This window comes from Euprymna scolopes, chromosome 21, assembly GCF_053919585.1.
Source record: "Euprymna scolopes isolate OS-2025 chromosome 21, ASM5391958v1, whole genome shotgun sequence".
In the NCBI taxonomy this organism is placed as follows: domain Eukaryota; kingdom Metazoa; phylum Mollusca; class Cephalopoda; order Sepiida; family Sepiolidae; genus Euprymna; species Euprymna scolopes.
The window spans coordinates 36,984,176-37,008,733 of record NC_136502.1 but is presented as its reverse complement, the minus strand read 5'-3'; the positions used below and the strand labels follow the sequence as shown (position 1 = coordinate 37,008,733).

At 30.9% G+C, this 24,558-nt stretch overlaps 1 protein-coding gene across 2 annotated transcripts in view; it reads right to left on the bottom strand.

The window, feature by feature from the left end:
- Positions 1-24,558, bottom strand: part of LOC145242116 (uncharacterized) — a 171,751-nt gene that overhangs the window by 117,311 nt on the left and 29,882 nt on the right. For both annotated transcript variants that reach the window (XM_080105032.1, XM_080105031.1), the window contains exons 4-5: positions 19,040-19,200; positions 12,362-12,452 (exon numbers count right to left, since the gene is read on the bottom strand). In XM_080105032.1, coding sequence (XP_079961158.1) covers positions 12,362-12,452; positions 19,040-19,200 — 252 coding nt within the window. The remainder of the gene's footprint in view (positions 1-12,361; positions 12,453-19,039; positions 19,201-24,558) is intronic.

Genomic DNA, 24,558 nt, shown 5'->3' with positions numbered 1-24,558 from the left:
AAAAGTTTGTTTTAACTTTTTCTAAGCTGTTTCATTTTTACGACATGCCTCAACGTATTATAAAAACCCTAACCTCCCCATGTTAAAAAAAAACGCCCTTCCATAAACCTTGAAAGCCGTTCTTAATATGGGGAGGTTGGGGGTGTTCATTCCGAAAGCCGTTTTAACATGGTGAAGTTAGGGTGTTTATAATATGCTGGGGCGAGTCGTAAAATTAACGAAGTTGCTATCTATTATTTATTGAAAAAATTGCTTGAAATTTATTTATTTGACAAAAAAATTACATTTTAGTACTCTTTGGGCGTTGAGTTCCATGGCGACCAGCAGAAAAATAATAGTCGCTCCCTTAGTCCCCCACCACACCCCGCACGTATCATATTTTATTTACTGACGTTGCCGTAACTAAACGATTATTTGTCACATTTACAAACATTTATTTATTTATTTATTTTGAAAAAAGTTTTACTTTTTATGAATATTAAAAGAAAAATGGGTACTCATGCAGAGAGTGATCCATGCTAAAATAATAACGTTGTTATTTAAAAAGCCATTCTTAACATGGGGAGGGGAGGGTGTTTTGTACCTATTCTGTACTTTAACCTTGCAATTGAATAAAAAACAAAAACACGATTCAAAAAATAGCGCGGATCACTCTCTGCATTAGCACCGAAAAATGTTACTAAACATCTATTAATAATTTCTCACTTTTACAAACATTTGATTTTAAATTTCTTTTTAAATGACGACTTTTATCGACTTTTTTTTAAAATACCCCCCCCCCTCCAAATGGTGTTTATTCCGAAATCCGTTGTTAACATGGAGAGATTTAGGGTGTTTATTCTGAAAGCCATTCTTAACATTTGTGGAGGTGGACCTAATGTAAAAAAAAAAAAATAAATAAATAAATTTAAAAAAAAAACTAAATCATTTACTGATAACTTCTCACTTTTACAAATATTTTTTAATTTACATGCGCAGATGAACAAATTGTTGAATAGTGCGAAAACAAAACATTTTTGTAATAAACTTCGGGATAATTTTTTGGGTAAATATTTACATTTAGGTCCACCTCCACAATTTTCTTTTTTAAATGACGACTTTTATTGATAAATAAATTTACTTCTTCGCAACTTTTATTGATAAATAAATCTACTTCTCTCCCACGGGCACTGAACCCCTCCTTTTTTTTTTAATAGTATTTTCGGGTGGGTATGCTGACAACAAATATCAGTTAAATTTTGCAAATAACCCACCCCCCTCCCTCCAAAAGTGGTGTTTATTCCGGAAGCTGTTCTTAAGATAAGGATGTTGGGGGGGGGGTGATTATAAGGTGGACCTAATCTAAAAACAAAGCAAAACAAAAAAAAAAACAAGTTTTTTATGCGCACATAAGCAACTATTTTTTTTTATTAACTTTTTTTTTTTACTTTTTTATTTAAAAATTAGTAAATTTCAATGAATAGAATAATAAATCATTTATCATTAATATGTGTTTTTGGTTTTGTGTTGAATGAAACTTTATTTTTTTCATTACAGCAATAATGAACCAATTTAAATCTTCCGGCAAGCGTTTAAGGGTTACGAAATTATCAATAAATTGTTTAGTTACCAAGCCAACGTCAGTAAATAAAAAAAATGTTACGTGCACATGCATTAGCCTTGACAAGGGGGGGGCTAAGGGAGCGACCATTAAATAATTATGCTGGTCGCCATGGAACTCAACGCCAAAGGAGTACCTAAAGTGGCACTTATGTTATCGTGCTATTTTTTAAAATAGTATTTTCATGTTAAATTCAAATTTTACAATATGTTTTTCTTTTATTAATTTGTGAAGTGAAAGTACAGATAACCCGGTCGGTTTCTAATGTGAGGAAAATCTAGCCCCCCCCCCAAAAAAAAAGGGGTACTCTGGATAATAACAAAACATTAAAATTGCCTCAGTCTCGAAAGATTTCTTCTCTACTGAACGAGGAAACAAACGATGAAGTGTAGTTCACCTTCTGTTTCTCTCCCCCTCTCTTAATATCTCTCTCTATCCATCTCTCCCTTTCCCTCTCTCAATCTATCTTTCTCTCTATATCACCCTATCCATCTCTCTTTGAGTCCCTTTCTCTCTCTAACTCCCTCTATCTCTCTCCTTTCCTCTGTCTCATCCCTCTTTGTTTCCAACTCTCCCCCTCTCTCTGTTTATCTATCAATCCCTTTATCTCTCTATCTCCTTCTCTTTCTCTATTTTCCTCTCACTTTCTCTTTTCTATCTATATACCTTCCTCTCTATCTGTCCATCTCTAATCCCTCATCCTATTTTAGTCTCCTAAATTAATTACAGTGAATAAGGCATTGTCAAAACATGGATAAATCCTATTTTAGTCACCTAATTTACTGACTGTGAGAATAGAAGTTATTTGGAAATTACTGCTACCTTGAACAGCACCAAAAGTAACTGGTAAAACCTTTCTAATTAAATTGATTTTGGTAGCCATTTGGTAACAAAATGACATAGCCTTAGCCCTTGCTGCATGAGGAATACCTGCGACCTTGCTGCCAAGTAGAAGAATTATTTATTCTACTTTAAAACATTCAATTTTTCAAAAATCTCATGTTCGACATCTCCAAAACATCCAATATGGGGAAAAATATTGCATAAATGCCAACTTATTGTTTAGGATGAATGCACAATGGTACGCAAAAAATCACTTGATGCTCTTGGTCGATCCTTGCAAGATTTGCGTGGCAATGTCAGACCATTTGGGAATGCAGTAATATTGCTTGCAGGAGATTTCAGACAAATGTTACCTGTTATTCTTCAATCAACACCAGCAGATGAAATAAATGCTTGCCTCAAATACTCTACTTTTTTGTTCCATGTGAAGACATTAAACTTAACTCAAAATATGCATATCAAGTTGCAGACTGTTCGATCCGCACAAAAACTTTTGCATCACTTGTGGGAAATTGGGTACGAAAAAGTGCGAGCTGATCAGAGTTAAGGACAAAATTCTTTGACTTTTAACTTCTGTAATTTCTGTAATTTTATTTCATCAAAAGAATAGTTAGTTTAAAAGGTTTTTGAAGATATTCAAATTATAAGAATTCCATTTGACTGAGTGAATGAGCTATTCTTGCAGGTCAATACAAAGATGCCCACGAACTTAACGCTATTATTCAATGTAAAATTCCAAGTGAGGTAGTCAAATACAAATCCATCGACACTGTTGTGAAAGCAGATAAAGTGGTTAATTATCCAACAGCTATATTTGTCAGGGATGCCACCACATGTATTGCAACTGAAATTTGGTGTACTAATTATCATGTTGTGAAATATAAACCAATCCAAGCTTTGCAATGGCACATAGCTTGCAGTAAAAACAAATTAACAAACAATATCATAGAAACAACAATCTTAACAGGACCTTTCACAGATGAATATATCTTCATTCCATGCATTCCTATGATTCCACCGGATACATCATTACACTTTAGGAAATTGCACTTTCCAATTTTATTGTCATTTGCAATAACCATCAACAAAGCGCAGGGAACAATCTTTACAATTGTGGTACTTACAGTTACACACTGACTGTTTTTTCACATGGACAATTTATGTTATGTATTCAAGAGTCACCAAACCGGAAAATCTCTATATCAGCTAGGAAAAAGGAACAACAAAAACTGTGTAGCCATGCAAAATGGAAATTTAAATCTATAAGAAACATGCTTTTTCTCATTTTGGAACTTTTTCCATTGCGCCAATTTGAGCCACAGCAACACGTGGCAGCGTACAGCTAGTATATATATTATATATTATATATAAAATATATATATTGTAATACATATATAATATATATAACATAATATAATATATATAACACATATATAATATAATATATATAATATAAACAATATATAAATATAATATAATATATATATAATATAAATACTATATAAATATAATATAATATATATATAATATATATAATATATATAATATATATATAATATATATATATAATATTACATATATAATATATATATTATGTAATATATATATTATATATAATATATATTATATATAATATATATAATGTAAATATATAATATATATAATATATATGTAATATATATAATATATATAATATATATAATATACATATATGATATATATGATATATATAATATAATATATGTAATATATATAATATAATATACATAATATATATAATATAAATATAATATATTATATATAATATAATATATATAATATATATGTAATATATATAATATATATGATATATATATAATATAACATATGTGTAATATATATATATAATTTATATATTTAATACATATATAATATAATATAATATATATGTAATATATATATAATATATATATAATATATATATAATATATATATAATATAATATATATAATATATATAATATATATATAACATAATATATATAATATATATATAATATATATATAATATATATATTATAATATATAATATATATATTATATAACATATATATAATATATATATAATATATACATTATATATAATATATATAATATATATAATTTAATATATAATATATATATAATATATATATAATATATATAATATATATTTATATAACATATATATAATATATATTTATATAATATATATATAATATATATATATAACATAATATCTATATATAATATAATATACAGTGATGATCATATTTATTGGCACGGTAAAATAAAAGTTAAATTTTGTCTAATAAATTCTAAAAAAAGGGATTAAATTAAAGAAAATAACAAAGTATATTATGTATTTTTAACTGGCCTTTCCGATGCAGCAATCGGATTTTAGAAAAAATAAATAACAAAGGAACAACAAACATAATTGCAAAAAACCCTTGTTCAAAATTATTGGCACGGCTTTGTTTTTCTTTTAGTATCAGTATAATATCAATCAATTTCCGGTTTACGTGCTTTCTGAACTTTTTTATAGCCATATTATGCTTGTTTAACGCTAATTCAGTGAATAATTCTTCTCAGATAATTTTTAGATAGCGATTTATTTAAACTATTATAAGTGACTAAATTATAATTTTCAATCGCCATGGTTAAAACTAAGGAACACAGCGAAGACGTCAGGAAGCTTGTTGTAGCATGCCATACCAATGGGGAGGGCTATGATAAGATTTCAAAGAAGCTAAACCTTCCCAAATCCACTGTTAGAGCCATAATAAACAAGTTCAAATCGCAAGGCCACGTTATGAGTTTAGAGGGTAGAGGGAGAAAAAGGATTCTTTCCCCAAGAGATGAACGGAAAATTGTTCGACAAGTAAAACAAAACCCAAGGATCTCTGTTGGGGAGATTGTTGATGAACAGAGCACCTCTGGAGTGAATGTATCTCGACATACAGTTGGTAGAGTTTTGAAGAGAGCTGGTTTAAAAGCATGTCGTCCGAGAAAGACTCCCTTATTGAAGCCTATGCACCTGAAAGCAAGGCTAGCCTTTGCAAAACGTCATATTGATAAAGATGTTGCATTCTGGAAACGTGTTCTATGGACTGACGAAACGAAAATAGAGTTATTTGGCCATAATAAAGTGTCTTATATTTACAGAAAATCTGGCGGAGCTTTCCTGCCTAAGAACACCATACCCACAGTGAAGCACGGTGGAGGCAGTTTGATGTTTTGGGGATCCTTTGCTGCCTCTGGACCAGGGCGACTTGTTAAGGTCACAGGTAGCATAAAAAAGGAAGATTATGTTAAAATATTGGATGAAAACCTGAAAGACTCTGCTAAAGAGCTCTCACTTGGTCGTCGTTGGTGGTTCATGCAAGATAATGACCCAAAGCATTCGGCTAAACTGACTAAGAAATGGCTTGAGGACAATCATATTAATGTTTTGGAGTGGCCATCACAAAGCCCAGACCTTAATCCAATTGAAAATTTATGGAGAACATTAAAATTGAGGGTAATGCAAAGGAAGCCTAAGAATCTTATTCAATTGGAGGATTATTGTCAGGAAGAGTGGGCTAAAATTACTACTGAAGAGTGCAACAACTTGGTTGTAAACTATGAAAAGCGACTGAGGAAGGTAATCAAGGCCAAAGGCTATACAATTGATTATTAAATAAATCGTGCCAATAATTTTGAACAAGGGTTTTTTGCAATTATGTTTGTTGTTCCTTTGTTATTTATTTTTTCTAAAATCCGATTGCTGCATCGGAAAGGCCAGTTAAAAATACATAATATACTTTGTTATTTTCTTTAATTTAATCCCTTTTTTAGAATTTATTAGACAAAATTTAACTTTTATTTTACCGTGCCAATAAATATGATCATCACTGTATATAATATAAGTATATAATATATATATAGTATATATGTATAAGATATATATTATATATATAATATATAATATGTAATAGATATATATATATATATAATATATAATATATATATAATATATATAATATATATAACGTATATACTATATAATATATATATATATTTAATATATATATATATATATATATAATATATATATATACTTTACCCTTCACCAGGCTATCCATTCACGTGAAATCACTTTTTTCTTCACCCTATTTCCTCTGTTTCAGTTTTTGTTATCAAGTAAAATCTTTGATTTACTTGTAGTTTCATCAAATACTTTTGCTAACAAAATCCGATCCCGCATTTTGCTTTATCCTACCCTATGATTAGAAGGAAAGTAGTTCTTCAAAACTCTGCAGATTAAGGACTATCCACTTTTTTAGTGTTTTCTTTTCCAATTTAATATGTTATTAACTCTCTTTTTCAAAGTGTTTTAACATGTTTTATTAACTACTTGCTATTATATATATATATATATATATATATATATATATATATATATATGAGAGAGAGAGAGAGAGAGAGAGAGCTCAAGGATTGGTGTGGGTGTTGTTAAAACCACACAGATGCCCTAGCGTCATATATAGCTTCTCCCAGTCAAATCATCTCTACATGCACGTCGTGAGTTCTACTACGCTAACAAGGCTCTGGTGAACGTCAAGTGTTCAGCGCCAGAAACCTGGACCCCCACTGCTTTGTGGGATGAGGTTTTTGAACCAAAGTTTAAAGGTGAGATAACCCTGACAGAAACCTCCAGAGGGGCTTAGGCCCTGTTGACTGCGGCATTAATGACTCACCTGGTGCCCAGTTTCCTAAGTCCCAGTCATGGGTAAATGACGTTAGGGAGGTAGAAGGAGCTTCTGCAAGCTGTGGTAAAGTCAATCTTTCTAGGAGAGGACAACTCTTACGAGAAACCTATCTTTTATCTGTTGTTCATTTATACTGCACTGCAAGTCTTATGACGATAGAGGAGTGACAACGTGTACAAACCTGACCAATTGGAGGTACACAGTCACAAATCTGCACAGAACCGACAGGAACCCTATCTTAACATGGTTGTTGTGTCTTCACATGACAGAGGCTTAACTCCGGTGGGGGTTCCTGTGACTGAGAAGCCCCGATGGTTCTTTTTTGGGACGCCAGCTCGCCAAAAAGTATGCCATGGGCCAAATTTCATTCCGTCATAAAAACAACTTTATACAGAAAAAAAAATACAACTTATTTTTACACTTTTATCTCGCAAATAAACATGAAATTATATATTAGAAACCATGTTTATTATTTTTAATATCCAACAATGGAGTTTAAGTCAATGATTTCGATTTTAAAACAAAACTAATTTTTTTTTTTTTTCTTTTGATAAATCTCTGTTTGGCGTACTCATGAATTATTTTTCTAAAGAATAAAATTGAATAAAGTTTATTTTTACAAGAATGTTTAGACATTTCCCTAGCGAATAAGCATAAAAATATATATGAAAAACCGCGTTTATTATTATTTTAAAATCAAAATTATACACCGCGTATGATGGTGGCTTCTTTTTTTTCTGAACGAAACTGACTTTGTTGGTCACAATTGTGTAAAAATAAACTTTATTCCATTTTATTCTTTAGAAAAAATAATTCATGTTCCGTCTACCTGCTTCCCCCCTGACTACAACCTGGATGTCTTCAAGTCCAACGTAAGCAAATTCCTGATGAACCGCCCCCTTAAGTAGACACTTTATTAAATCTCAACACTAACGTACTGTATATGCAATAACCCTTATCCCTGAGTGGCTTCCGGGCCTTGATAAGTGGTGACCACCTTGTAAAAAAAAATCTACACCAATTAATGAAAAACTTGTTATTCTTGATAATTTCAATGACCGTGTTGGGAAAGACTATGAAAACTGGAGTGTTTTTGGCCGCTATGGTATTGGTATAATGAATGCTAATGGCCTTAAGCTACTAGAGCTGTGTTCAGAATTTAATCTTGCTGTCTGTAACACTTTTTTTTCACCATAAACTGAAGCACAAAGCTACTTGGACACATCCATGTTTAAAGCATGGTCACCTTATTGACTTCGTAACTTCTCAATAACTTTTATCCATCTCTCTTTATAATGATTAAATATATGCACAATAACACCTCTACCTGTTTCTATTAGTTGTTTTTGGTATCTCTTATTCGTTCACATAGTTGAGCCTCTTTCGTTATTTCAGGTCTATCATAGACAGGTTCCCAAACATTTTCCATTAAATTTAGATCTGGGCTTTTTGTAGGTCATTCCAAATAGTCATGTTCACTTTAGCCATCCATTCTTTCATGAGTTTTGACACATGGATGCTGCAATTGTCTTACTGCAGAACGAAATCATTCCTCATCTCTCTTCTTATCCTTGGTAAGGCTTTCTCATCTAGCAACTGCTTGTAGCTTTCGCTGTTCTGTCGTCCTTTCTGCCACTCCAACCATATATTTCCATTAGCAAAGATCATACCTCAAACCATAACTCCTCCTCCTCTTCCCATCTGTCATTTATTCAGTACAACAGGCTCACCCCTTCTCGGCCAAGTACACCATTCATCGGGCCCATCAAACTTGAAGCGCTTCTCATCAGTCAATATAACCTTCTTAAAGTCAACATGCTTTGTTAACCACCTTTTAGCACTCTCCAATCTTGTTCCTTTGTGCTTCTTTGTTAGTGTAATTCTTTTCTTAGCCTTTGCATACTTAAAACTGTTCGGACCTTTACATCCAATTCACATTACTCCTTCACTTTTCTTGCAGTAACATTTTCTCCAGATGTCAAAAGCCATGTCACAGTCCTCTTCATTCTCCTTTCATTCCTCTTATCAATTGATCTTTTCCATCCTCTCTTCTTTTTCCGCTCAGAGTTTGTCTTCAGCATGTATTCGACAGCTTCAAATCCATGGCGATCCTTCTGATGCTGAGGCCATCTTCCCGCATCTTCCATGCTAAATGAACGACTTCTTTTGAATGCATTTTACCTCATTAAACTTAATTGTTTTGCCAGTAGAATAGAACAGATAATTGATTCTAATGATGAAAGCTAAGTGTACAAGCAGAAAATTTGCATACAGCAACATATACATGAACATAGCTCTTAATAAAGTAGGATTTTTTGTCATTTCCAAAAAATGGTGCCACGCAAGTTGTCGCAAATATCACAAAAAACTAAATTATGTATAGGGATATATATATGTATGTATAGGGATATATATATATATATGTATGCATAATTGTATAGGGATATATATATATATATATATATATATATATATATAGGTATAAATAATGTGTGTATATATATATAGAGAGAGAGAGAGAAAATAAAAAGGAACAAACCGTATTATGTGTTCATCAACGTTTCGTCTTTATTTCGAGACTTCCTCTGGATGAAATAAAGACGAAACGTTGATGAACACATAATACGGTTTGTTCCTTTTTATTTTCTCTATTTTGTCGGAATACTATTTTCATTATTTTCATCATATATATATATATATATATAGAGAGAGAGAGAGAGATGTATGTATGACACACGAGAGGACTTCCATTGAGCTTTCTAGAAGTTGATGGAACGGTAAAAGTGCATTGCACCTGGAGGAGATCACTTTGAAAAGGACTACAGTTTCTTGTACGTACTATCAAACAAAGTTCCCATACGAAAAATCTGAAAAATATTGACGACACCTTATATATAATGTGTGCATATATATAATATATATATATATATATATATATATATACACACATATATATGAAGCAAAGTATGTGTTTGTGTGTGTGTATATATATATATCATATGGAATCACTGGAAGAATTCATAATGTAATTAAATCCTTAAGTATTAGAAAAATCAAAGTTGTCCTCGACGGACATACATCCAAACAATATGACATAAATGCGGGAGTACCTCAGGGGTCTATCCTTGGACCTCTATTATTCCTGATATTCATAAACGACCTCCCTGATAATATTGTTTCGGAGATGGGTATATTTGCCGATGACACCACTCTCTATAACAGATATGAGGGGAAAACAAATGAACACATATCCAAGGAAATGGCAGAAACACTAGAGGACGACCTCCAATCCGTAGTGGAATGGGGACAAAAATGGTTGGTCACATTCAATGCTGCTAAGACTAAGCTTGTTTCCTTCAATAACTACAAGAAACCTTCTCTACCACCAATAGCAATGGCCAAGAACACATTGCCTGAAAGTACTTCTTTTAGACTCCTCGGCCTAACGTTTACAGGGAATATGAACTGGAATAGATATATTGAGAGCATTGCCAAGGCTGCTGCAAGGAAGGTTGGCTCCCTCTACCGTGCTAGAAAACTACTTACGCCTGCCAGTATCCTATACCTCTATAAGGCAACCATTCGCCCATGTATGGAGTACTGTTGTCACATCTGGGCTGGTGCATCTGCTGCTTGTCTCTCGCTTCTGGACAGGGTTAAAAAAAGAGTCGCCAACCTGATAGGTCCTGAACTGTCATCTAGGCTTCAACCTCTGTCCCATCGACGAGATGTTGCATCCCTCTGCCTGTTCTACAAATACTTTAATGGTGAATGCTCTGACGAACTGCAAACACTTGTACCTCCCCGACGTAACTACCCCCGACAAACCCGACAAGCTACTAAGTCTCATCCCTTTACAGTAGAGATCCCTAGGTGCAAGAAAGCCTTTTACTCCAATAGTTTCTTCCCCAGAACTGCGGGTCTTTGGAACTCCCTTCCGGGATTCTGCTTTCCCAACTGCAATGATATGCAGAAGTTCAAGTGTAATGTTAACAGACATCTTTCTACTCTTCTCCCTTCATAATGACCCCGCTAATTAATTCCCTAATAGTAGCCCCCTGCTTCAAAGTGGCACTGTGCCTTGTTTGGGGTGAAAATTGAATAAAAAATTAAAAATATATATATATATATATATATATATATATATATACATATATATATATATACATATATATATATACATATATATATATATATATATATACATATATATATATATATACATATATACATATATATATACATATATATATATATATACATATATATATATATATATACATATATGCATATATATATACATATATATATATATACATATATATATATATATATATATATATATACATATATATATATATATACATATATATATATACATATATATATATATACATATATATATATATACATATATATATATATATACATATATATATATATACATATATATATATATATATATATACATATATATATATACATATATATATATATACATATATATATATACATATATATATATATACATATATATATATATATATACATATATATATACATATATATATATATACATATATATATATATATATATATACATATATATATATATATATATATACATATACATATATATATATATACATATATATATATATACATATATATATATATATATATACATATATATATATATATATATACATATATATATACATATATATATACATATATATATATATGTATACATATATATATATACATATATATACATATATATATATATACATATATATATATACATATATATATACATATATATATATATGTATACATATATATATATACATATATATACATATATATATATATACATATATATATATACATATATATACATATATATATATATACATATATATATACATATATATATATACATATATATATATATATATATATATACATATATATATATATATACATATATATATATATATATATATATATACATATATATATACATATATATATATATATATATATATATATACATATATATGCATATATACGAACATATACTTTGCTTCATGTATAGATATAGAAGCATATAAATCTGATTAGTCAGCAATAAATGAAAAGCTTACCTTTGCTTTCTTGTGTATACTTGAACCTCAGTTGTTGTAAACTCTTTATAGTTTCGACATAGTATTTTTTCTTCTCTGTATAGACTTCTAACTATAAAAAAAGAAGCGACAAAATTTTTATTCTGAACACAATTTGAGTATTTTTGATTTCTACATCTTTAGAATCGCTCGAATCAGTTTTCTTTCTGATTCTTCAGTACCACCTTACCGCGTATGAACACGCAGGAGACAGAAAAACAAAATTTTAAAATGTGTCTCTCTGCAAAGAGCTTCGGCTTATCTATTTCCAGTCGTCAAAATAATAATTATAGAAAAGGGGGTTAAACAACAAATGGCGTTCGTTCTCTCGTGAAAACAGGATCAACGGAAAAATTGCTGAGCCTCTAAAGAGGGTTCTTTCTCAGTGAAATTCAGTATTAACTGGCCCGTCCGTTGATGACTAATTCCTTTGATCGCTTTGTGTTAAGCATTGTGGAAAGTGAAATCAATGGCTATCATTGTTAAATATTTAAGCTGCGTGTAACGAGATCGCATTTTGTCAAAAGCGTGCACCTGGCGACAAATGCAAGAAACAACCTAAAATAATTATCACATGTACCAAATGGTCATTTGAATAAAAATTATAAACCTTACACAGGCACCTGCATAGGAAGAAACAAAAAACTTGATCAATTGTCAAAAAAAAAAAAATTAAAAGTATGATATTTGGAAGGTTGTTTTCGGCAAAAAGTTACAGAGGTGGAATAAGGTTGCATTAAAGTCAGGTCAATTCAGTAAAACGACAATGACTAAATAAAACGCCCTTGGGTGTGGATATAGTGACAATGGCATCCTGGGTGTGGGTGGGGGCGTTTCAGATGGTTGCAAATAGTTATATAACAACAACCGATAAGGATATTGTTGTTGGTTTACGATTTTGGTCCTAAGAAGAATCAACTCGTCGAATTCCTGTACACCCCCCCCCAACAACTAAACAACCACCCATAACCATCACCGACAAAGATATAGTTATATATCAGTGTGTTTTCATACTTTAAGCACAGCAGAAATATAACACCATTAGCGATAATGCAAAGCTCTTAGCAAAACGTACAGATCACTATTAGGTGGCTGATATTTATTTATTTATTACTTTCTCATCCCAAACAAGGGATAGTGCGACTTTGACGTAAAGAGGTACTATTTGGGACCAAATTTGCAGGGATGGTATGTAAGGAGTTGAGCAGCAACGTGTCTGATCACAGTACATATAAACTTCTGCATGTCAGTACAGTCAGGGAAGCATGAACCCAGGAACGAATTCCAAAGTCTAGCAGTTTCAGGGAATAAACTATTAGAGTAGAAAACTTTACTGCATCTAAAGATCTCAACGGTATAGGGGTGGAGTTTTGCGGCTTGTTGGGTTAGTCAGAGATATTTATGTTAAGGGGGTACAAGTTGTTGGAGTGCGTCGGGGCACATTCTATTAAAATATTATTTCTGTCAGAAAAATTTAACGTTTATCTTCGTTCAAATGTATTGTCAGGAAACATCAACATATTTCTATGAAAAAAAAACGTCTGTGACATAATGTGCAAATAACACTTTATATATTTATTTATAAATAGTTTTGAATTTAATTTGTTTTGTTTTATTTATTTATTTAATTTATTTATTTACTTTATTTTATTTTTGTAATTTTTCGTTCGTTTCTATCTAAACTTATCATTCGTTTCAATTTTTTAAATTATTTACCGTTCGTTTCCATCTTTAAAATTATTTATCGTTCGTTTGTAATTTTAAAATTATTTATCATTCCTTTCCATTTTTTTTTTTTAATAATTTATCGTTCGTTTCCATTTTTTTAAATAATTTATCGTTTGTCTCCATTTTTAAATTATTTATCATTCGTTTCCATTTTCAAAATTATTTACCGTTCGTTTATGTTTAAAAAACTATTCATAGTTGGTTTCCATCTTTAAAATTATTTATCGTTCGTTTCAATTTTTTTAAATTATTTATCGTGCATTTCTATTTTTAAATTATTTATCATTCGTTTCCATTTTAAAATTATTTATGGTTTGTTTCCATTTTAAAATTATTTATCGTTCGTTTCCATTTTAAAATTATTTATCGTTCGTTTCCATTTTAAAATTATTTATGGTTTGTTTCCATTTTAAAATTATTTATCGTTCGTTTCCATTTTAAAATTATTTATGGTTTGTTTCCATTTTAAAATTATTTATCGTTCGTTTTCATTTTTTAAATAATTTATCGTTTGTCTCCATTTTTAAATTATTTATCAGTCGTTTCCATTTTCAAAATTATTTACCGTTCGTTTATGTTTAAAAAATTTTCATAGTTGGTTTCCATCTTTAAAATTATTTATCGTTCGTTTCAATTTTTTTTTAAATTATTTATCGTCCATTTCTATTTTTAAATTATTTATCATTCGTTTCCATTTTAAAATTATTTATGGTTTGTTTCCATTTTAAAATTATTTATCGTTCGTTTCCATTTTAAAATTATTTATCGTTCGTTTCCATTTTAAAATTATTTATGGTTTGTTTTCATTTTTTTAATTATTTATCGTTCGTTTCCATTTTTTAAAATTATTCATGCTTTCCTTTTATAAAATGAGTTATCGTTTGTTTCTATTTTTAAAATTATGTATCGTTTGTTTTCATTTTTTAAATTACTTATCATTGGTTTCCATGTTTTTAAATTATTTATGATTCGTTTCCAGTTTTAAACTAATTATTCGTTCGTTTCCATATTTTTAAATATTTATCATTGGTGTCCATTTTTTAAATTATTTCTTGTTCGGTTCCATTTTTAAATTATTTCTAGCTCGTTTCCATTTTTAATATTATTAATAGTTCGTTTAAATTAAAAAAAAATTATTCCTCGTTAGTTTTGCGCAAGCCTTTTCTAGTCTCACACAAAAACATCCATTCTCTCTACACACGATGGTGGCCCCGTTATTTTAAAATGAAATGGATGAGTTTGAACGAAACACTTATACACACAGGCTCTCTCTCTACAACAATACACTTTTCCTCTCACCAGCTAACAACGAGAGACGCACGCCAAACAACACACTTTCCCTCTCACCAGCTAACAGCAAGAGACGCACGCCAAGCTATAAACTCTTTCTCACCAGTTAACAGCGAGAGACGCACGCCAAACTAAACACGTGTAGTACCCTTTTCTTTCATTTGTTTCTTCACGAAACAAATTCCTGTTCGTTTAATTCAATTTAACACGTAGTTCGTCTCTTTCTCAATTCAATTCATTATTCCTAATTTGCACCACCACCACAAATTGGTGACACCAGAACGTGAGAGGAACACGCATTTTCTTCTATACCCTAGACCGCTACAAAATAGTGACACCCGAACGCGAAAGGAACAAGCATTTCCTTCTATAACCACAAATCCGCAATAAACTGGCGCCCGACTGACGTGAAACGAACAAGTATGGTGACCCTACCTTTTTGAAATTAATTGTTTTGAGCGAGACGCGCGTTTTATTTTATAAAGAAAAAATACGAACTTTTCAACAAAGAAAAACAAGTGAACTACTACAAACAACAATGACGAAACCCCTCGTCAGACTCGGCAGAACAATAAACACGGAGCTCTCGACTTCATACTGAATTTTAAAAAAATTCGAGCTCGACAAACATTTTTTACGGTTTCCTGACATTACCCTGCAACAAACGCGAGGAGCAAAATCACATAGGCCTATACACATTCCCTCCTGCACAGCAGACGCAACAACAAAGAAACAATTACAGGACATCCCTATCAACACATAGGAAGAAGTTGAATCAACAATACGAGTTGAGATGCACCACGCACGCTGATAAACTCACAACTTGGAAGTTTCGTTGACAGCCAGCAATCACACCTCGTTCAACAAGAACGAATGTGCAACTAGCGCCCGTACAGACAATGTACACACTACCGCAGAATCACATGCGAAGACACCGTCAACACGAAACAAAAATTTTCCTTCCAAACGAACAATTCATTTCACTGTCCAAGTAACTCGTTGCACATGTCAGCACACAAAAAAAAACAACCAAATAAATATCACCCTAAGAGAAGAGTAAACGCCTTTTCCACACGTAAGTAAATACTTTTTTTACGAACACACTCCGTTTTTGACATTTTTTTTTTCAGACAACCCCCCCCCCAAAAGAACAGGACGAACAGTCAATTGCCGTAAACATTACTTACAAATATATATATATATATATATATATATATATATATATATATATATATATATATATATATATATATATATATATACACTGCATATATATTTTTTTTCCTAGGAAGGGGAGTATTGCGCGAGCCTTTTCTAGTCTCGCACAAAAACATCCATTCTCTTTACAAACGATGGTGGCCCCGTTATTTTAAAATGAAATGGATGAGTTTGAACGAAACACTCATACACACAGACTCTCTCTCTTTCTCTCTCTCTCTCTCTCTCTCTCTTTCTCTCTCTCTCTCTACAGCAATACACTTTCCCTCTCACCAGCTAACAACGAGAGACGCACGCCAAACAACACACTTTCCCTCTCACTAGCTTACAGCGAGAGACGCACGCCAAGCTATAAACTTTCTTTCTCACCAGTTAACAGCGAGAGACGCACGCCAAACTAAACACGTGTAGTACCCTTTTCTTTCATTTGTTTCTTCACGAAACAAATTCCTGTTCGTTTAATTCAATTTAACACGTAGTTCGTCCCTTTCTCAATTCAATTCATTATTCCTAATTTGCACCACCTCAACAGGTTATATTTTAAAAATTATTTATCGTTTGTTTCCATTTTAAAAAAATTATTATTATTTATTTCTAATCATAAATTATTAATCGTTCGTTTACATTTTAAAAGTATCTATCGTTTGTTGTCATTTTAAAAAATATTTATCGTTCATTTTCATCTATAAAATTATTTATCGTTCGTTCCCATTTTAAAATTATCAATTTCTTTCCATCATTAAAATTATTAAAATTATTTATCATTCCTTACCATTTTAAAATTATTTATTGTGTGTTTCAATTTGTAAAATTATTTATCGTTCGTTTGTATTTTAAAAGTATTCATCGTTCGTTTCCATTTTTAATTATTTATCGTTCGTGTTCAATTTAAAAATTATTTTTTCGTTGGTTCAAATTTTTTAATTATCATTTGTTTCCATTTTTAAAGTTAGTTATCGTTCGTTTTTATTGTTAAAATTATTCATCGGTCGTTTCCATTTTTTAAATTCTTTATCGTTCCTTTCCACTTTTGAAATTATTTATCGTTCGTTTCCATTTTTAAAATTCTTTATCGTTCCTTTCCATTTTTGAAATTATTTATCGTTTGTTTCCATTTTTTAAATTATTTATCGTTCGTTTCCATTTTTTAAATTATTTATCGTTCGTTTCAATTTTTAAATTATTTATCGTTCTTTTTCATTTTTAATGTTATTTATTTTTTGTTCAAATTTAAAAAAATATTTTACGTGAGTTTCCATTTAAAAATTATTTCTAGTTCGTTCAAATTTTAAATTATTTATCATTTGTATTCATTTTAAAATTAGTCATGTATTTATCGTTCGTTTAAATTTAATTTTTTTTTCGTTCGTTTCAATTTTATAAATTATTTATCGTCCGTTGCCTTTTAAAAATTATTCATCGTTCGTTTCCATTTTTCAATTAATTTATCACTCATTTCTATTTTTAAAATTATTCATCGTTTGTTTGCATTTTTAAAAACATTGATCATTCGTTTCTATTTTAAAAAATTTTTTATCGTTCTTTTTACTATTTAAAATTGTTTATTTTTCGTTTCTATTTTGAAAATTAAATTGAAAATTATTGATAGATTGTTTCCATTTTTAAAATTTGTTATCATTCGTTTCCATTTTTGTAAAATTATTTATCACCGTTTCCATTTTTTAAATTATTTATCTTTTCTATATATAAACTGGTTTATTGTCAGTTTCCATTTTTAAAATCACTTATCACTCATTTCCATTTTTAAAATTATTTATAGTTCGTTTCCATTTTTAAAATTATTTATAGTTCGTTTTCATTTTTAAAATTATTTATAGTTCGTTTCCATTTTTAAAATTATGTATAGTTCGTTTCAATTTTTAAAATTATTTATAGTTCGTTACCATTTTTTAAATTATTTATAGTTCGTTTTCATTTTTAAAATTATTTATAGTTCGTTTCCATTTTAAAAATTATTTATCGTTCGTTTCCATTTTTAAAATTATTTATAGTTCGTTTCCATGGGCTGGTGTGATAAGTTTCCTCGTGTGGTAGAGGGATACTACCTTCCTAGCGGCAGACCTGGCAGAATCTTATATCTACCTATTTACAATACCTCCCCACGGGACAGAGTTAGACACCAGGGTCGTTTTTTAACGTGGAGAAAAAGTACAAAATAAAAAAACTGTCTCAGTCGTGAAGGATTGTTCCTCCACTGAAAGAGAACAAGAAATGGAAGTGTAGCATCTGAAGAACAGATATTACACTTTGATCTTGGCCAAAAGGCAAAAAAAAAATTTAGATGTAATCACACTAGAGAGCTGCGATCCAGCAAAACAATCTGCTTATAGTAATGAGAGAGAGAGAGAGAGAGAGAGAGAGAGAGAGAGAGAGAGAGAGAGAGAGAGAACTTACTTTACTTACCTTATCTAACTGAACGTTAGCCGCTTTTATTTCTATGTAGCAGTGATGCCACAAATACTTGCCACAGTTTAACTGTACGGTATCAGTGTAATTAAAAATCCGTAATGTGTTACAGCAGTACACGCTAAAATTCATAATATTTGGCAGGTGTTTTAATTCAGCTGAAAAAAAAAAGATTTAAACTGTGTTTGAATATATTACAGAAAGTAAACAACCCCATATAATATACAGTTAAATAAGCGGATTTTTTTTTTGTATTTGCAATCACATCTAATACAAGTAAACATTATTCTTATTCACATATGGATCAAAGTTTGATATGTTAACAATCTAGAATAGTATGCAATTTAAAAATGGTGATAGCATTTTTTATGTAAGCAATCAAGTCTAATATAAGTAAACAATATTCTTATTCCAATTCGAGACCAACGTTTGATATATTAACACTCAAGGATAATATTCAATTAAAAATGAGGATAGAATTTTCATATTAGCAATCGCATCTAATATATGTAAGCAATAGTCTGATTCAAATGGGGATCAACGATTGATATGTTAACAAACAAAAATAATATGCAATTAAAAATAGGGATAAAGTTTTCATGTTAGCAATCACATTTTATATGAGTAAACAATATTCTCATTCAAATAGGGGTCTACGATTCATATGTTAACAAACCCATCTTTGGACATTATTGTGGTTTCTGATGCTTCTGACTATGGCGTTGGAGCCGTGATCTCTCATATTTTTCCTGATGGCAGTCAGAAAGCTATCGCTCATGCATCTAGGTCATTGACACCTGCAGAAAGGAATTACAGTTAAATCGAGAAAGAAGCTTTGGCGATAATATATGCTGTAAAAAAATTCCATAAAATGATCTACGGACGTCACTTTACTTTGGTTACAGACCATAAACCTTTGGTGAGCATTTTTGGATCCAAGAAGGGTATCCTGAAGAAGTCCCCTGAAAATGGGGATGAAACATTGATATTTTTTCTAATGTTATAGGTTTTCCTTTTCTTTTTTTTTTTTTTTTTGATGTGGATGACAAAAGTTTTTAGCAGACATACAAACGTGCACACACAAACACGCAGTCAACTGAGATTTATATAATAGATTTATAAGTGACCTTGCCTGTGTGTGTGTGTGTGTGTGTGTGTGTGTGTGTGTGTGTGTGTGTGCGCGCGCGTGCAGGACAGTTCTTACCAAATTACTCCATCTATGTTTGCTCTAAAGATTTGAAACTTGATATATAGGGAATTCGGACATGTGGAATAAATTCGGTTTGTTTTTAACTGGTAAAAATAGCTGCTAAGGAGTCAAAATTGCAAAATTAGAACTTGGCAGACATAAGTTGACTTAAAGTGCTTCTCTATGCATGCGTAAATATACATTAATGCATTAAACTGCATTAATTTTTAAAGTTTTAATATCCATTTTTCTTTAGATCATATATATGGAGAGCTAAATGTTTTGGTTTTGATAGTAGTTAATGGCACCCAAGTCACTTTTTAAAAAAAAAAACTTTTGAAATTACTATTGTATATATTGGGTACAATATAATAATAGAATTCGCTCTGTAGTAATAAACACGAAATCTGTATAATTAAAATATATAGCCTGTTTATTATACAAACATTATTGGTTACATATGTGCATACATGTTTCGGTGAAGTCCCTATTTAAAGAGACCCACCTTATCAGACTAAAGAAGGAACGTGTTTGCACATATGTAACCAATAATGTTTGCATAATAAGCAGACTCTTCACCTGCTCTGTCTTTCATTGAGCACTCTTTAATAATCACGTGGGTTTCATTGGATTTACGCAACCATTATACATATATATAAATTAAAATATATTTAAACGTATTTTATGTCCGCTGTGCTAGTTAATTTATAAGTTCAGTCTAATGTAGCAGCCGACCAGAGAACGAGTTACCTCGCTTACTATGAGTTCAAGAATTATTATTATTTTTTTCACTTGGAAGTCACCAGATATCAAGGCCTGAAGGCCAATCGAGGATAAGGGTTAATGAATGTAAGGTGATAGTGTAGTAATCATTAATGGTGTAAATTGTGTAGAATTTTATTATTTATGGGGACAGCTTAACAAGAACATATTTACATTAGATTTCAAGGTTACTATGTTGTATTCAACCGGGAAGTAGACCAGCAGAACAGTGTTCCAAAGGCGGTTCTGGGAAAGAAGCCTTGTTCTTATTAAAACATTAAGAAACAAAACAAATGCCTTTTGTTACGATCACCCGTGAAGACCAAATTTTTTTTTCTTTACATGGAAGTCATTACTTATCAAGGCTAGAAGACCACTCGAGGATAAAAGATTAATAAGTGTCAGAGTTGGGCAGCAAGTTGCACCCTATCTAAGCCTATTTATCAAACACCTGCTTTTACTTATAGAAATTTCCAGTTCTAGTACGTCATGTTTGTATTAATCGGATTACTGTTCTCATCTTGAGTGTGATTTCCATAACGTTTTGGCCAATGTAACCTCCGACCTTCTTCAGGTGTATCTTGTCGGAATCGAGAATGTTACTGTCAAACTCGGGAATTTTGTTAAAAAAAATTACGAAAAAAAAAACAAAAACATTGCTTATCTGTTTAATTTGTTCGACCCCCCAAAAATGATAAAAAATACAACTTACTTGTGCTTTTGGTTTTTCCCAGTAAAAAAGTGTTTATTACAAAAAATAAAACAGAAATTATTACGTTAGGTCGTTGTTTCTTTTTTATTTTAGCGTTTTTCTTTTGCGTGTGTGTTGGGGAATTTTTTACACCCCTAACACGAAACTGCAAATAAAATATAAAAACTCGTAATTTCTCTTTTAAAAGTGGGTTGTTTATTTTCTTTATGCATTATACTTCCAAAATAAACTATTAAAGTTGTATAAAAAGTAATAGAAATATTATTTTTTATTTTTTAAAAAACAGTGTTTAGAAAGTGCCGGCCAGCGTCCATGCAACCATTTTTTTACGTTACGAAATCAATTGAATTTTACGAGGTAAATATTTTTCAATTTTTAAACTTTAAAAATCTATCAAAATTTTTTCTATTGATTCAATTTTTATGGTATTTTCAGGGTCAATGTGAAATTTTATGCTCTTTCCAATAAACCGAATATAATATTTTAGACAAACGTTTTTTTAATCCCCCCTCCCATTTTGAAATGTCTATTAAAACTTTAATAATTAATTTATTGTTGTGGGGGAATCACCCTCCAAATGGACTGTTCTATCCATTATATAAACCATAGACCTTTTAATCCCAGGTGTGGATTAAACACCAGATCGACCCTCGCCTGCATTTACTACTTTTTTCAGTTGTAACCTTTTTACGTTATTGTTCCAGTAATACATTGTTTAAACTCTATTCCATTGTTCTGTTTTCTTTGTGGCTTATTGCAAGCCATAACACTGGCGACATTGGATTCGGAGAACGTACTCACGTGTTCTAAAACAGTGTGCTAACAGACTAAACACTTAAGACATTGGATTCAAGGAGCATACTAAAATTGAAACCAGTAACGACATAAAAAAAATACTTGCGTTGAAATAGTATTCTAAAAATACTAACGACGTCGGACTCAAATGTTATCAAGCCTAAGGAAGTGTCTAACATAACACTTGCAACTGAAAGGTTTACGGTAACTAAAAAAACAAAACAAAAAAAAACGCAGATCATTACGGAAAAAAAAGAGTTGAAAAGAAAATGTTCGTTACGACTTTCAAAGATAGCGATGTAGTTTTGCAAAAAGAAAGGTAAATTTTTATACTTTTAGAAAAAGAATTTGTCACTTGTGTTTTTTTTCTCTGGAGAAAAATATACACTTGATTTTTTTCTTTAAATAATGAACTTTTTATATATTTGTTTTTTTTCTGTTCTTTTTATTGTCTGGAGGAAGAAATAAGAAAGAATAAAACGGTTTTGTAAAATTCAGCGAACGTTTTGAAATTGCTAATGCTGACAAAGCAAAATGGACGAATTGAAAGTAGCGTTGGAACATTTGACCAAGTTGCATATCGATTCCGCAAAGCGTCAGTTACAATCCAAAAAACACTGGACCGAATGTCAAATACGATTCGAGGAACAGCAAAAGGAATTGCAAAAACAGTTAGCGGAATGTCAAATATGAACCGAGGAACAACAAAAAGAAGTTCAAAAACAGCTGAACGTCAATTAGAAGTTCAAAAACAGTTAGCCGAACGTCAATTATGAATAGAGGAATTGTTTACAGAAATTGTTAAAAAATAATGCGAATACAGAAAGCAATTCAGCATTTTCTCAAAATACAATATGGACGCGATAGACAATTTTATAGATGAGGAAGAGGAAAAATCATTCACAGCGTATTTTAGGCATTATGAAGATTTTTTTTTAATATTGACTGCAGCAACTGGTCTGATCAAAAGAAAACCAAACTTCTACTACAAAAATTGGAAACGGCTGAGCATGATAAATTCGTGGATTACATCTTGCCTTGGAAAACAGCAGATTTATCATTCAATGAGACGGTACATTTGTTAACAGAACTGTTCTCATCGAAAACGTCTCTTTTCCATAAGCGTTGGAGATGTTTGAATGTGGTAAAAGACGATAATGACGCTTTTGCCACCTACGCAGCTGTAGTAAACAAACACTGTGATGACTTAAAGTTGTCTGAACTAACAGCAGACAATTTTAAATGTCTTGTGTTTGCGCAAGGGTTAACCTCGGGAAAAGATGCGGAAATCAGGTGCAGAGACCTTACAAAATTAGAAAATAAACCGAACTTAACACTTCAAAAACTGACTGAGGATTGTCAAAAAGTAGAAATTATAAAAAAAAGATGCAAAAAATATCGAAGCAGGCATCGTGAATATAAAAAGGTAACTAAGAAAAAAAAAACGTCGAAATGGCACACAGACACTAACCACCGAAAACCACTCGGGAAAACTAAAAGCACCGAGCGCTTGTTTCAGATGTGGTGGAATACATTGGGTAAGGGATTGCCCATTTTTAACAAAAAGATACCATTTATGCAATAAGATCCGTCATAAAAGTTTGCACTGTACGAAAACTCAAAATAGAAGCCATGTACGTCAAACCAGAACTAAGGACATCGTAGATGAAAATCTAGGCAAATATGTAACGGTTAACATTTTCGGCAAGGCTATTAAATTCCAATTAGACAGTGGATCGAATCTTTCAATAATAAATCTCAAAACGTGGAAAATATTACGAAAGACGACTGTTAAAAACTAACAGAACGGCAACGGCCGTTAATGGTACAAAAATTCATTTTGAAGGTGAATTAATTACAAACGTCACTTTACGGGGGAAAACAAAAAAACTAAGATTGTATGTGCTAAAAGATAGTGAGAACCTGTTCGGTTCTGACAGCTATGGGAAGAGTTCCGTCTCTGGGATCTTCCTGTATCCACATTCTGCAAGAAAATAGATACCCACCGAGCAGAAACGGAAAAACTTATAACATTTTAAAAAAGAATTCACAAACGTA